The sequence below is a fragment of the Mytilus trossulus genome, chromosome 5 (assembly GCF_036588685.1).
Source record: "Mytilus trossulus isolate FHL-02 chromosome 5, PNRI_Mtr1.1.1.hap1, whole genome shotgun sequence".
NCBI lineage: Eukaryota > Metazoa > Mollusca > Bivalvia > Mytilida > Mytilidae > Mytilus > Mytilus trossulus.
In genome coordinates this window covers 68,238,993-68,252,267 of record NC_086377.1, presented here as the reverse complement: position 1 = coordinate 68,252,267, position 13,275 = coordinate 68,238,993, and the positions used below count along the sequence as shown (strand labels likewise).

General features: G+C 33.3%; 1 protein-coding gene across 1 annotated transcript in view; it reads left to right on the top strand.

Annotated features, from left to right (window-relative positions):
* The first annotated feature begins 4,604 nt into the window (after positions 1-4,604).
* The window catches only part of LOC134718239 (uncharacterized), a 65,359-nt gene continuing 56,688 nt past the window's right edge, over positions 4,605-13,275 (top strand). The window contains exons 1-8 of the mRNA XM_063580733.1: positions 4,605-4,748; positions 5,868-6,090; positions 6,675-6,841; positions 8,371-8,530; positions 9,986-10,201; positions 11,060-11,164; positions 11,613-11,785; positions 12,285-12,357. Of these exons, the coding sequence (XP_063436803.1) occupies positions 4,605-4,748; positions 5,868-6,090; positions 6,675-6,841; positions 8,371-8,530; positions 9,986-10,201; positions 11,060-11,164; positions 11,613-11,785; positions 12,285-12,357 (1,261 nt within the window). The remainder of the gene's footprint in view (positions 4,749-5,867; positions 6,091-6,674; positions 6,842-8,370; positions 8,531-9,985; positions 10,202-11,059; positions 11,165-11,612; positions 11,786-12,284; positions 12,358-13,275) is intronic.

Here is a 13,275-nt window from a genome sequence, read left to right as displayed (position 1 = left end):
CGTCAAAAGTGTTAAATTGAGCTTGTTATGGCAGACAAATGTGAAAACAAGTGTATATACGTCTATTACATAATTAGATATTCAAAAAAGACAACATCTTATACGTATTATAAGTTTTTAAATCTTTCCAATCATAACAAAGCACGACTTTTTTCACACAAAAAAACGTTATGTAACAACATGCGTATCTTTCTATCAAATATTGTGTGTATTAATTGTATTCAAAATTGATTGCCGGTAAAACGAAAGATAAAAATTGATCTCAATAAAGAAATCCTAAGTGAATCAAGCAGTATCAGTAGACTCCTTCATAAAAATCGGTCGAAAGACAAAAGTTAAGACTACGCATCATTTCAAAACAGAACCACTACTACCGGTACAAAACGTGACACGAACCCACTCAAACCGGGATTTATACCAGAAGGAAAAAAGATCCTGCTCCCATTATGGCACAGCTTCATGTTTCCCATCACATTGTTTGATTTTCAACATGGCTGAAATGTAAGTTTTCGAAACTGTTTTTCAAATACAACTGTACCAACATATTGACGGAACAAAACAGATTGTGCAACAAAAAACACAAAGTGTACACCAGACGTGTTAGATAAGTCCTGTTCCATTATTGACAATGGTCATATTGCTCATAATCAAGAAAAAGATAGGATTGTGCACGTGCCTATGACAGATGATCAATAACGGTCGGGAAAATCAAAATGGTCTTTATATAACTTTCAAATTGAAGATTTGAATTTTAACATAAGGAACAGGTGTACCATCATTTCAATTGAATCCTCGTAATGGCTAATGCTCCTTCAAACATCTTATGGTAGCAAGCTTCTTAATATCGTTGAAATTTTGGGATACACAATTAGTTCCTGTTGTCGTATACAAAAACGTTGTACAATCAATAGTTAAAATGCTCAAATCCCCTCTTTTGTCGTAAAGTTTCGTATAGTTTATGCGCTCGTATTTAAACACAAATATTCATCTTCTTGCTAACACAATTAAACTCTTTTCAGAGACTACATTTATACTAACCAAAAGTTCAGTTCTAATGTTAACGTTAGATACGCATGATAATTGATTATGGAACAGTGTTTATAATGTACGATTGATAACACAAATATGGAACTCTAAATGCAAGTTTACAGCTACATCCCCCACTTAAGAAGAATGTAAACTCAGATTATTTACCAACAATCAAGGAAATAATGTTTCTCAATTCTTACTTAATAAGCATAAATACAGTTGAAAGTAGAACTGTCCAAAGTGAAGTCACTTGACCTTATAGACGTTTTGGCCGTTCTGTTTTATGTCATTGAGTTCTATCTTGAATGTAATCATATAGCATTTCCTTTCTCAACTATTATTCTCGTAGTTACATGTTTATTGCTATATTTTGCTCTTCAGCTTCGTACTTTATTTGGTCTTTTTAACTTTGTTTAGATTTGAGCGTCACTGGTGAGTCTAAAGTAGACGAAACGCGCGTCTAACGTAAATACAAAATTTTGTCCTGATATATATGATGAGTTAATTTGCTTCGAAACGTGTATCCGTTTTCCTTTTTCTTTCTGTTGTTTATGATGTAAGCTTTTTTAAAAGGTAGTGTTTGTAATGTATCCTTGGTCTTTTAAAATGTTATGAAGAAGTCTACTAATACTTTATCTAAAACTGATATTATCAAGATGCTTGATTTCTTGATTGACAACATATGTGTTACGTTCGGAGGACGTGTATTTAGGAGACTGTCAGCACTCCAATGGGAACAAATTGTGCCCCTCTAATTGCCGACTTGTTATTTTTTTATTATGACACTGACTTCATGCAGGAACTTCTTAGGAAAAAAGATAAGAAGTTAGCGATATCCTTTAACTCTCTGCTATATAGATGATGTTCTTTCACTAAATAGTTCAAAATATGTGGAACGCATTATCTATCCCATCGAACTAGAGATGAAGGATGCTACAGAAACAGTAAAGTTGGCCTCATATCTTGACTTACATCAACAAATTGACAATGAGGGTTAGTTTAAAACAACACTTTACGACAAAAGAGATGATTTCAGCTTTCCAATTGTGAACTTTCCATTTCTAAGTAGCAACATTCCAACAGCACCTGCATACGGGGTTATTTATCTCCCAATTGATACGATATGTCCGTGCTTGCATTTCCTATCATGATTTTCTTGATAGAGGGTTGCTGCACACAAGGAATCTATTAAACCATGGAAGTATTATATTGACAGGAACTACTACGACCCGACTTCAAACGTTTCATCTGCGATGCCGTGTGCAATTTAATGACATGTCAATTAGCTTGAAACATGGCACGTTCTTTACATACCGGCGTGTGGTGGCCAACAATATTGTCATTATAGGCTGCTTTCGGGATTACGGAAATAAACGAGGAAATCGAAAGTTGTTATAAATTCTCAGGAAACAGCAATCGGAAAACCTGGGCAGATTCCGTTACCTTACATCTGCATATGTGTGCCGATTGACTGACTGATGGATTAATGCGAGTCATCATTATTTCTTTAATAAAACACATTTACGATGGAAATTTGTATCAAATTTATTGAATAAATGCCCCATTTTTATTGATTTATTGTTCGGTAGAAATTTGACGATAAGTTGTGATTATATGATAACTACCGTGTTTACACCACTGAGTGGCACACATTTCCTGCATATTTAAGACGATTGTAAATAACCGTTCTGATAAAATAAAAAGATCAAAGAGATTTTAGATAAATGTAGGAATTATTAAGCTTTGTTCTAAATCCAGGGTAAGATCATTGGTTAGTATATACGAATGTTCAGCGGCGAACCCCGATGTGTTGATTTTTTTTTTAGTAATGGTACTCAAGGATTTGTATGGTGACATTATGCAAATTCTTGTGCGACTGTCCACTTATTATTTATCAGTATCATTTGGACGGTTTCATTTGGTCGGATAGTGATAACATATTTTAGGGAAAATAAATGTATTACATAATTACCTATATAACGCTGTTATAGATCTCTGTTTTCCTCTGCTGTATTTTATTGTTCGATAAATTTTCGACTTGCTCGATTAATTTTCGTATTGTAAACTGGAAATTTCTACTTTCCAGGATTATCCAGTAACTTAACCATATATATTACTATAAACTTCACAGTCTTAATATTTATCAAATATATTTATTGTTAACCGGCGGTAACCGGAACACACCTTAATCGCGATTTAAACTTCACCCACAAAATAATAAAATAATGTCACTCACTATTTCAAATTGTTGTAGACTTGTTAATTCTGGGTCGATTTTCATTTTTTATGCATTAGTCGATTTGTTTAAATAAGTTGTTCACGAGTAAAGGTCTACCGACGCGATTGACATAAGTAAAGGTGTTTTCCGACAGGTAATATTGTTAAGCTGTCTCGATTAAAACCACGTGATTGATAAGAAGTATGTCTGGTCAGTTTATGACAGCGGCATCGCACATGGTCACAATGGGCTATTAACGATAACATACTAATTAGTCAGTTTCCATATCTTTTCTACAGAGCTCCCCGGGTTATAAATAAGTGCTAATTAGTCGTTGTAGTTCCTGTCAATATAATACTTCCATGAGTAAACCAAGAGTTCCAAATGGTGCAGTTGAAATAATTCCTTCGTTAATTTTATGGACGCCATCACGAGTTGGTTGACCGTTATGGAATAACCGTTTCAAAAATGATATCGGATATGGTCCTTACGTTGTAACTACAATCTCCTTCCCTTTCATGAATGGATTAGACTATTAAACGTATTTGTTATCACATAAGCAACACGACGGGTGCCACATGTGAAGCAGGATCTGCTTACCCTTCCGGAACACCTGAGATCACCCCTAGTTTTTGGTGGGGTTTGTGTTGTTTATTCTTCAGTTTTCTTTGTTGAGTCATGTGTACTATTGTTTGTCTATTTGTCTTTTTCATTTTTAGCCACGGCGTTGTCAGTTTATTTTCGATTTATGAGTTTGACTGTCTCTTTGGTATCTTTCGTCCCTCTTTTATCCATTCATTACTCAAGTCTTATTATTTGTAAGGCACCAATCATTCATCTATGTCTTGGTTTGTTTAACAAATTGTTTGATTCTAAATGTCTGATTAAATATCTAGATATTTCAGAAAGGTATTGACACAAACAGTTTATTTTGATTTAAAAATAGGGGGGAAAACTTCAACTTTGCGGTTAAACAAAGATTCTTGTTGCTGTATCTGTTCAAGAAAAGTAGATTATTTCGGAATAAAGTTAGAAATACACTCACAAGAAGAAAGAAAAAATGATGCCCCCTTTTCCCATAAAAGAATCAAAGTAAAAGGTCAATTGCTAAGAAAGGATAAACATTGTATTTACTTCCTGAATTATAAATGATGTGTCAAAAACCTCCAGGCCTTTTAATCAGTCACTTCCCAAGAAGCCTTTTTTTATGTATTTGAACTTTTTTTTTTAATTTGGTCACGCGTATGTGTAATTACTGAATCGTTGAAGACATTGAGAGGTTAATGTGGTGAAATATGTAAACAAATGTCATTACCTTAAGTAAGACGATAGGAAATGTCTCATCCTATGAATCTTAATGGAGAGCTGGATAGTTCTATACTGCTATTGTGCCGCCGCTATCTTAAATATTGGGCGAATAACTACAACTCAATGTCCGGATGCTGATCCCGAATTGCGGCTTTGGTCAGATAGTGAAACATGGACATTAAATGGACTTCCGGTAAGTATATTTGTATTTCGTTCGATTCTGGAAGAATCAAAAACAAAATTCTGCACTGTATACTTATTTCGATTTATCTAATTTAAGAACATTTTGTTAAATATTCCTTTAACTTTCACATGTGATGGACACATTTCATTTTTCTGTTTTCTTTTACAAAATTTAAAGAACATTAGTATTGCATTGATCTCTGAATGCAAAATATTTATTAAAATTGCGCATATAATGCATACAAAAAGAGATCTGGTTTATACTTTCGTGACATATTTTTTCCTTTGACACATTGTTTTAATGATGAAACGACACGTTAATTACAACTGTGTTTTATGATTTATTAACTTATAATATATACATTATGACTGATTGATGTGTGAGGGGCTATCTCAAGATGTATCTGTTAAAATACTATTTATGGTTGGTTTCATGATGTTTATAATATTTGGCGGATTTGCAGTAGTTTACTGTACAATCCAAAAACCATAGAACCATACAAAGACGATAAGCATGAAGTTAGTGAAATAAAATGATTTTCTTAATGGGGACACTAAAAATATGTCATGAAACTACACAACCCGAATTAGGAAATTCAAATGGAATGATATATTAAATGGGGTCGGGTTGTCGTCTTAGCTTGGGTTCCGAAAAAGCCTTACGCTCTTCATTAATGATGTGAATAGGTCTGAGAGAACGAGAGGGATGAACTATTTCAACATGGATTCCGTATTTGATACATCGAGCATGGTCCGTTCCATAGTAAACAATTGGTCACTCTAATACATTAAAACGTCTTTTATAAACTTTAAAAAAAAAGTTAAAATAGAGAAAGGAAATGGGGAACGTGTCAAAGTGACAACAATCCGACCATAGAGCAGACAACAGCCGATGGCCAACAATGGGTCTTCAATGTAGCGAGAATTCAAGCACCCGTAGGTGTACTTCAGCTAGCCCCTACAAATTATGTATACTAGTACAGTGATAAGTGACGTCATACTTGCTTACATACACTTTGCAAAACTATGTGGTAACAGTTATAATACCTATGTTATATTGGTTAACCCTTAGAATCCAAAACTTAATAAATAAGTATGAAAAACAATGGGTTAGTTTTATTATTTGTAGGAACCTTTTCAAAATGCCACAGTGACAATAAAAAGTGGAATGAAGGTCAAACTAGATGCTGACGTTGATGTGAATAGTATTGTCATAGAAACGAATGGTCGTCTGGTGTGGGACTCTTCACGTGATAGTATAGTACGAACACACTTTATTTACATACGGGGAACAATGGAAATAGGATCGGAGAACTGTAAATTCAAGAAGAAAGCTAAAATAATACTAAAAGGTAAATCCAATTTATTGTAGTTGAATGAAAAGGGTCCAAATGAGTTGTGCTCAATATATGTATTTGTATAATGTATGACCGAATACAAAGTGCATCGGTCAAAGATAGATGCACTCATCAGAATGAATTTGTGATTTATAATTTGAGATAGCCGTAAACTATTTCCTATATCCATTCTTTTTATATAAAAAACCCACTTCAAAGATATAAGGCTCTCACTATGATGTCCTAGACACGTGTTTTATCCACCCAAGTTTCACTATGATGTCCTAGACACGTGTTTTATCCACCCAAGTTTCACTATGATGTCCTAGACACGTGTTTTATCCACCCAAGTTTCACTATGATGTCCTAGACACGTGTTTTATCCACCCAAGTTTCACTATGATGTCATAGACACGTGTTTTATCCACCCAAGTTTCACTATGATGTCATAGACACGTGTTTTATCCACCCAAGTTTCACCCGGTGGCACTCCAGTCAGAACAGTTGGAACTTCAAATCAATTACGAAGAAGTTGAAAAGCAATCGAAAGCGAAAATTAAGAAATGTGTACGTTACTACTTCAATGACTTTTTTTTCAGGTATTCGTGGAGAAAACCCCGGTATTCCACAGTGTGGTGAGAAGTTTATTTGTGTAGACCAAGGTGGCACACTTGAATTACATGGCAGGGACAAATTATCATGGACAAAGTTGACCAAAACTGTCACTAAACTAAGTGTAGGTCAAGGACTATATTTCAAACATCAGGTAGGTTAACCAGACATTAAGATAACCGAGTTTACATGTTGTATGCATATATCAATAACACAATAAAGATATGTTATAATTGCAGAAGAAACAACTTTCCACCATAAACCAAAATGACGTAAAAGTTATCAAGCATAGGTCACTGTACGGCTTTCCACGATGAGCATATCCAATAATTCACAAAAAACTATTCGTTATTGATGTCAAGGTCAACAGCATGGCTATGATCAATGTTATGCTTTTATGAAAGAAAAAACAAAACAATAAGCTTAGAATTCTTAAAGTTCTGGCTTCAGCACATCCCTTTTCTGTTAAGCTCTGGAATAGTTTCAGGAATCTGTAACAGGTTTATCGTTAAAAAAATTTCAGACATCTACAATCAATTGTAAATGATTAAACTGCGAGTAAAACGTCTTACACTATGATTTTAATGTCATCAATTAAATTTAATAAGGTATCAAGCATTGTTTATACGACGTGTGTTTATTTTTAATTCTAACATGACGTCCTTCAAACGCTGTGAGTACACACCCGTGGTAAAATTTGAATATATTACATGGACTGTTCCGATCGTACTCCCACGTCAAATGCTTTATTCTGAATGAGTTTCGCGACGTCATAAAACGATGACGTTAGAATATGAGCATTTTACGGGAAAATACACGCTTGAAAAACCGAAAATCATCACAACATGGAAACGTAAACGAACGATGCTAAAATGTGTTATAAGTCATATTTGTTTAAACATTTAAGACATATAAGTAAATTATCATTTAAATTAATTCAAAACTATCTATATACGTTATTTTAAATATTTTAAGCATGTTGCTAATTCAGTTTTCTCCGTTCTTTTACGCCAATTTGATTGTGCGTTTATTTATGGGAATGGCAAATATTTGCCTACATCTAGAGCGCTTAGATCCAAAAGAATTGCCGTATTTGACCTATTGAATCGAAATAGTTCATGGGGGCTTGCATATATTTCGATTTTACCACGGGTTGTCCCTTTATGCCGATATTTTACCCCTCGCTATCGCTCAGGGTAAAATATTTGTCATAAAGGGCCAACCCGTGGTAAAATCACGATATATTCAAGCCCCCATGAATTATTGCTTAATTTTATGAACTATTTGCAACTGGACGTTATGCAAAAACAAATCATTTTCTATTCCATTAACACCGTTATTAAATTGCAACAATGGCGGAAGTAACCAAAGGATGAAACAAAACTCATCAATAAAAGTGACATTGTTAAAAAGATTCAACTAATAAAGACAGTTAACATTAATATACCGCTGTTCGAAAGTCATAAATTGATTGAGAGAAAATAAATCCGGGTTTAAAACTTAATCTAAGGGAAACACATCAAATATAAGAGGAAAACAACGAAACAACAGAAGTATTAAAGTGCAACAAAAAAACTAACGACAATGCAACATACACAAAAACGACCAATAAGATAATAATTGACATTTGACTGACGGGATCAGAATAAATGATAAAAGATGTAAAATATCCAATTTGGTCAGGAATCTGAGAATATGAAGCATGACTGGAGAGAAGGACTTAGAGTTTATGAAATGGATCCTTCATCGCCTAAGGTGTATAAAGAAGATGTGTTTTATCTTTCTGGACAAATGGGCTGGTGGACAGACAAAGGATTAAAGGAAATTGGTCCTTTTATAAACAGTAAGTTCATTAATATTTGAACATATTGTATAAACAGATGTGTATTGTTTAAATAATGAATGTTGCCACAAAAAACCGGGTTTTTAAGTCTTGTTTACACTTCGTTGTCAATATAATGAGATAGTATGCGACTGTCATACAAGTCAGATGTTTTGCTAGCTAGGAAACCAGGTTTAATTCAACTGTAACAAGTCAGGAATATGACAGTTGTTATCGAGTCGGTTGATATGTTTGGGCTTTTGCTTTTGGGACCTTTCGTTTGGAGTTTCCTCAGAGATATTTATTTTATCATTTGACTTTTTATTAGAAATCAAACATCCATATCACCATACTTACTTTGCATATATGTACGTATTTGTGATTGGTCGATTGTTAATGTCATAAATATCTCATGTCTATTCAGACGTACATTTCGTATTTCCAACAACGACAAAAGGACTGTCTTACGCTTCAATTTCGTATCTGTATCTTTAAAGGTATTCAAGATGGCCATATGGTTTGTGTTGCCTTGCTGCGAAGATTGGTTGGATCCAGTGACCTATCTAAGGTGTATACCATACTAGAATCAATAGGATCCAAGAGAATCCGAGAGGTCGATAACGATGATGCTTATGCAATAATTGCTATAAAAGGTTTCTTTATATTACTAATAGTGGATTATTTTTTATTATTTTATTGTTGTAATATTAGAGAATGTATTTAATTTTTCTGTCTTTCAGATCGAATGGTTGATGATATTTCCATTTTTAGTACCATCTGATCATGGTTTTTATCACTAATATCTTGTACCGGGTGATGGTAACTTCGGCTGAAATTCCGTACAGGATTTTCCTAATTTCATAGAATAAAAGAACGTTAGAAAAAATTCTTTAAACAGAATCGAAGAAGTCATTTACAACTGAACTTAAAATTAGAGACTATAAAATCCTCTACCTGCATGTTTGATTATGAGTCCACCACCAATATTGTCACTTTTTGTTAGCATGTCTGTCTGTTTCTCTCATTTCTTTCCAAATTTTTCAGTTCGCTCTATTTTGTGCTTCGCCATTGTATTACTCTCTTTTGTTAATCTGCTGTTTATCGAAAGGCGATCTTTGCAATTATTGCAATAAGAAAATCTACATACAGACCAAAAACACGCCGATTCAATTAGAATTTATGTTATGCACAATTCCAAAAATATACCTAACCGTTTGATAACTAAAATGTTTTGTTAAAAGAAATGGTTTTACTAAACATCACAGAAAATCCCCACTAAAACCAAACTGCAGAAAACCCACAAAAAAAACCACAAAAAGAATAAAATGTCAAACTTGTACGATCTTTCACAATAACTTGCTGTTGACGACTAGACGATTGAAATTCACTCATTTCTGTGTTAGGTATTTTTGAAAGCATTTACTTTGAAGGGCATGCATATTCTAATTCAAATCTTTTTTTTTTGAATGCACACAGGTAAACCTGATTCAGCGAAAGAGAGATTGGACAACTCGGCAAAAGAAGTACGAATAGCTTCCGTTTCCATGGATTTTCAAGCTGCAAATCAACGAATTGAGGTGTTGAGTAGAGTTGGCTCCCCTGGTGACACACATGTAGACTTTATAATATATGAGTATGACAGGACTTATCCAATCATTGACGTGGTAGACAACGTTCATAGCTGGGAACCAGGTTTGTTAACACTCTGAGAACTACACTTGTTACATATACATTGTATACATTTATCATAATAGGATTATAAAAAGGATTTGTTTATGGCACCAACAAACTTTTTTTTATCTGGATCTGTTTTAATTATTTACCAAAAAAAAAGTGTTGGCGTCTTTGTTCAATACCCTTTCAACAACTGCAAAACCATTTTTGTATATTTTATCTTTTTGTTAGTTTTGTTGTATATCTGTGATGGCTGCTATTTCCAATTATTGTCATATTTAACAATTTTGTCTATTGAATTGCTCATTCGATTTTATAAATATATAGGTGCTATAAAAAAAAAAGTCATACAAGTGGGATGTTAATCTCCATGAAGAGATACAAATAAAGGCAACAGCAGTATGCAGCTGTTCAAAACTGTATAAACTCAGGTTTAATCCACAATTCTCTTCCGACAATTTCTTTACAAAGTAAAAACATGACAGTTGTTTTTCACACGTTCTGTTGGTTGGTAACATTTGGGTCTGATATCTTTTATAGACTTTCTCTTTTCAATTTACCTTGTAGCTCGATATACTTGTAAAGTTAATATCACACTATTAAACTTGATCATATAAGCATTAGCTTGATAGTGAAAAACCTCACCGCTGAACATGCGGCATTTATTTGTAAGAACAAAGACTTGTAGGGACAATCAGATATTAATGCAGTAATGAGCAATACTTGAAATTCGTCATATTTGCCTTGAATACGTTTGAAAGATTGGCCGACATGTATTGATCAACTAAATTAAATAAATCATCCATTTTAATCTATGCTCTGATTGACTAAAAAGGTCGTTCACAGATAAAATCTACACAAATTGTCTGTTTTCAGGCGACAGGGTGCTGTTAACTTCTACAGATTTTGATATGGACCAGGCTGAAGAAGGAATCGTCCAGTTTTGTCAGAACTGTAACCAGAAACAAATAGGAATTAGCCGTGAGTTTACAAAATGATAATAAATGTCGACGGGTGGAAAGGAAGACTCATAAAATAGACGTAGATAGATTTAAAGAGAGAGGAACTGGTGTGGTTTTAGAAGTAGGGTAAAGATTATCTGCAATTAAAGGAGTGAAGTGGAAAGATGTAAACACCTAGCCCGTTCCTTTATATTTTTGGCTAAAAATATATAAATACGGGTTTATTCATTGCTTAACTATGTAAATTTAATAAATATACAAATTAAACATTTGTCCTATAATGAATGCTTGTGGTAAGACTTTCAGACCTGTTCTTCTAAAGGATAATTTAAAAGCACATTACAAATAGCAAAAAGTGATTGCTACACGAAACTTAATTTGATCCTTATTTGATTGTTTTCTTCGAAAAAGCAGTTTTATGTATGGAGTTACTTTGTATCTGATTTTTACTGATCTATCTATTTCAGTTGCTCCCCGATACACACATTGGTCAAAAATGGAAAACAACATTGACATGCGCGGTGAAGTAGCTTTGTTGACCCGTAATATCAAGATCCTAGGGGAAATGGAGATGAATTGTCATACAGCCAATAAAAACTGTAAGGATTATGCTTATGACACGTTTGGCGGTCAAATCCAGGTATGTTGATGCTTTAGGAAATTACAATGCGTGCACTAATTTAGTCCTGGTATTTATAATGAGTTTATTTACTGTTTACATGTAGCTGTGCTTGATCTAAATGAATGTACACAATGTCTGTGTTGTAATTAAAGTACATAAATTGGAATAATAATTAGTAATATTGAAATAGAACGTAATACTAGTACATGTATGACATTGTGTTTGAACTGATTCAGTTCATATAAAGCAAATCGTTCAATTATGCATGACACTTTCCACTAGACGTAATGCAATCAGATAAATAACAATTAAAATGTACAGTGATGGAGGTAGGGATGTCAATGAGAGAAAAAAAACTAATCGCAGGACAAGGATACATAACTACAGAGCATTGTCAAGACTTCTAAAATAAACAAAACCAAAATGTGATATATATAGCTTCTCTGATTCTGAAGTGTTTTTTTGTAGTTTTAAATCATTTAAGTGTATAATCATTCAGTGTAAATGATTGTTTTAGATTTTAAGGAACTTTAAGAACGTACACATAGAAGGCGTAGAGCTAGAAAACGTAGGACAAGCCACTGAGATAGGTAAGGCTAAAACACACGAAACTGTTTTAAAGTAAAATACAAAGCATTTTTATATTAATTTATATGAATGATATTACATATTATCGGTAATTCGTATATTTTCCCTTTGATCATACTGCCTAATATTTTTGAGTATCAACGTACTGACTGTATCACTGAAAATATTAGACAATACATTGTGTGACGTCATAATTACTGATAAACAGATTAATAGGTAGTTTCGTTTTTGATACTGACTATATCATGTGGAATATCTGAACTCGCCCTAACGTGCTCGTCTAGATATTCCACATGATATAGTCAGTATAAAAAAACAACCTACCTATTATTATATATGTATTACATAGTGTTATAATCGAAGGTACATACCTGTTGAAATAAAATACAAATAAAGCTTACAATATAAAAAAACCAAAAAAAAACCAAGTAAAACGCTTATGTAAACAAATCATGTTTTTTTTTTTATATGGTCGGGTTGTTGTCTCTTTGACACATTCTGCATTTCCATTCTCAATTTTATTGAATACAGAATTACATTTTCTTTAATGAACACTTAGTCTACTACAAACAATACTAGAAAGAGAAAAAAAGAAAAAAGAGACATTCGGTCAAAATCTGAACAACCCTGGTTTTTATTATATATATTAAAGTCATAAAGGGCCTTTGATCCTGAACGCCAAAATGAAATCTAAAACATCGGACTTTATTTCCATATCGTTATCAGTCATAAGACAACAAAACTAGAAACAGTTTTGGTTGAACATGTTTTAATGGAATTGTGTTGTAACGGAACACATTGTAATTTTAAAATCAATCAGGGAATGAATATCCCCTAAACGGTCAACCTTATTAACATATTGAAGGGGCACTAACTACGAGATATATAAAAAATCTAACGATTTTTTTTGGTTCAATCAA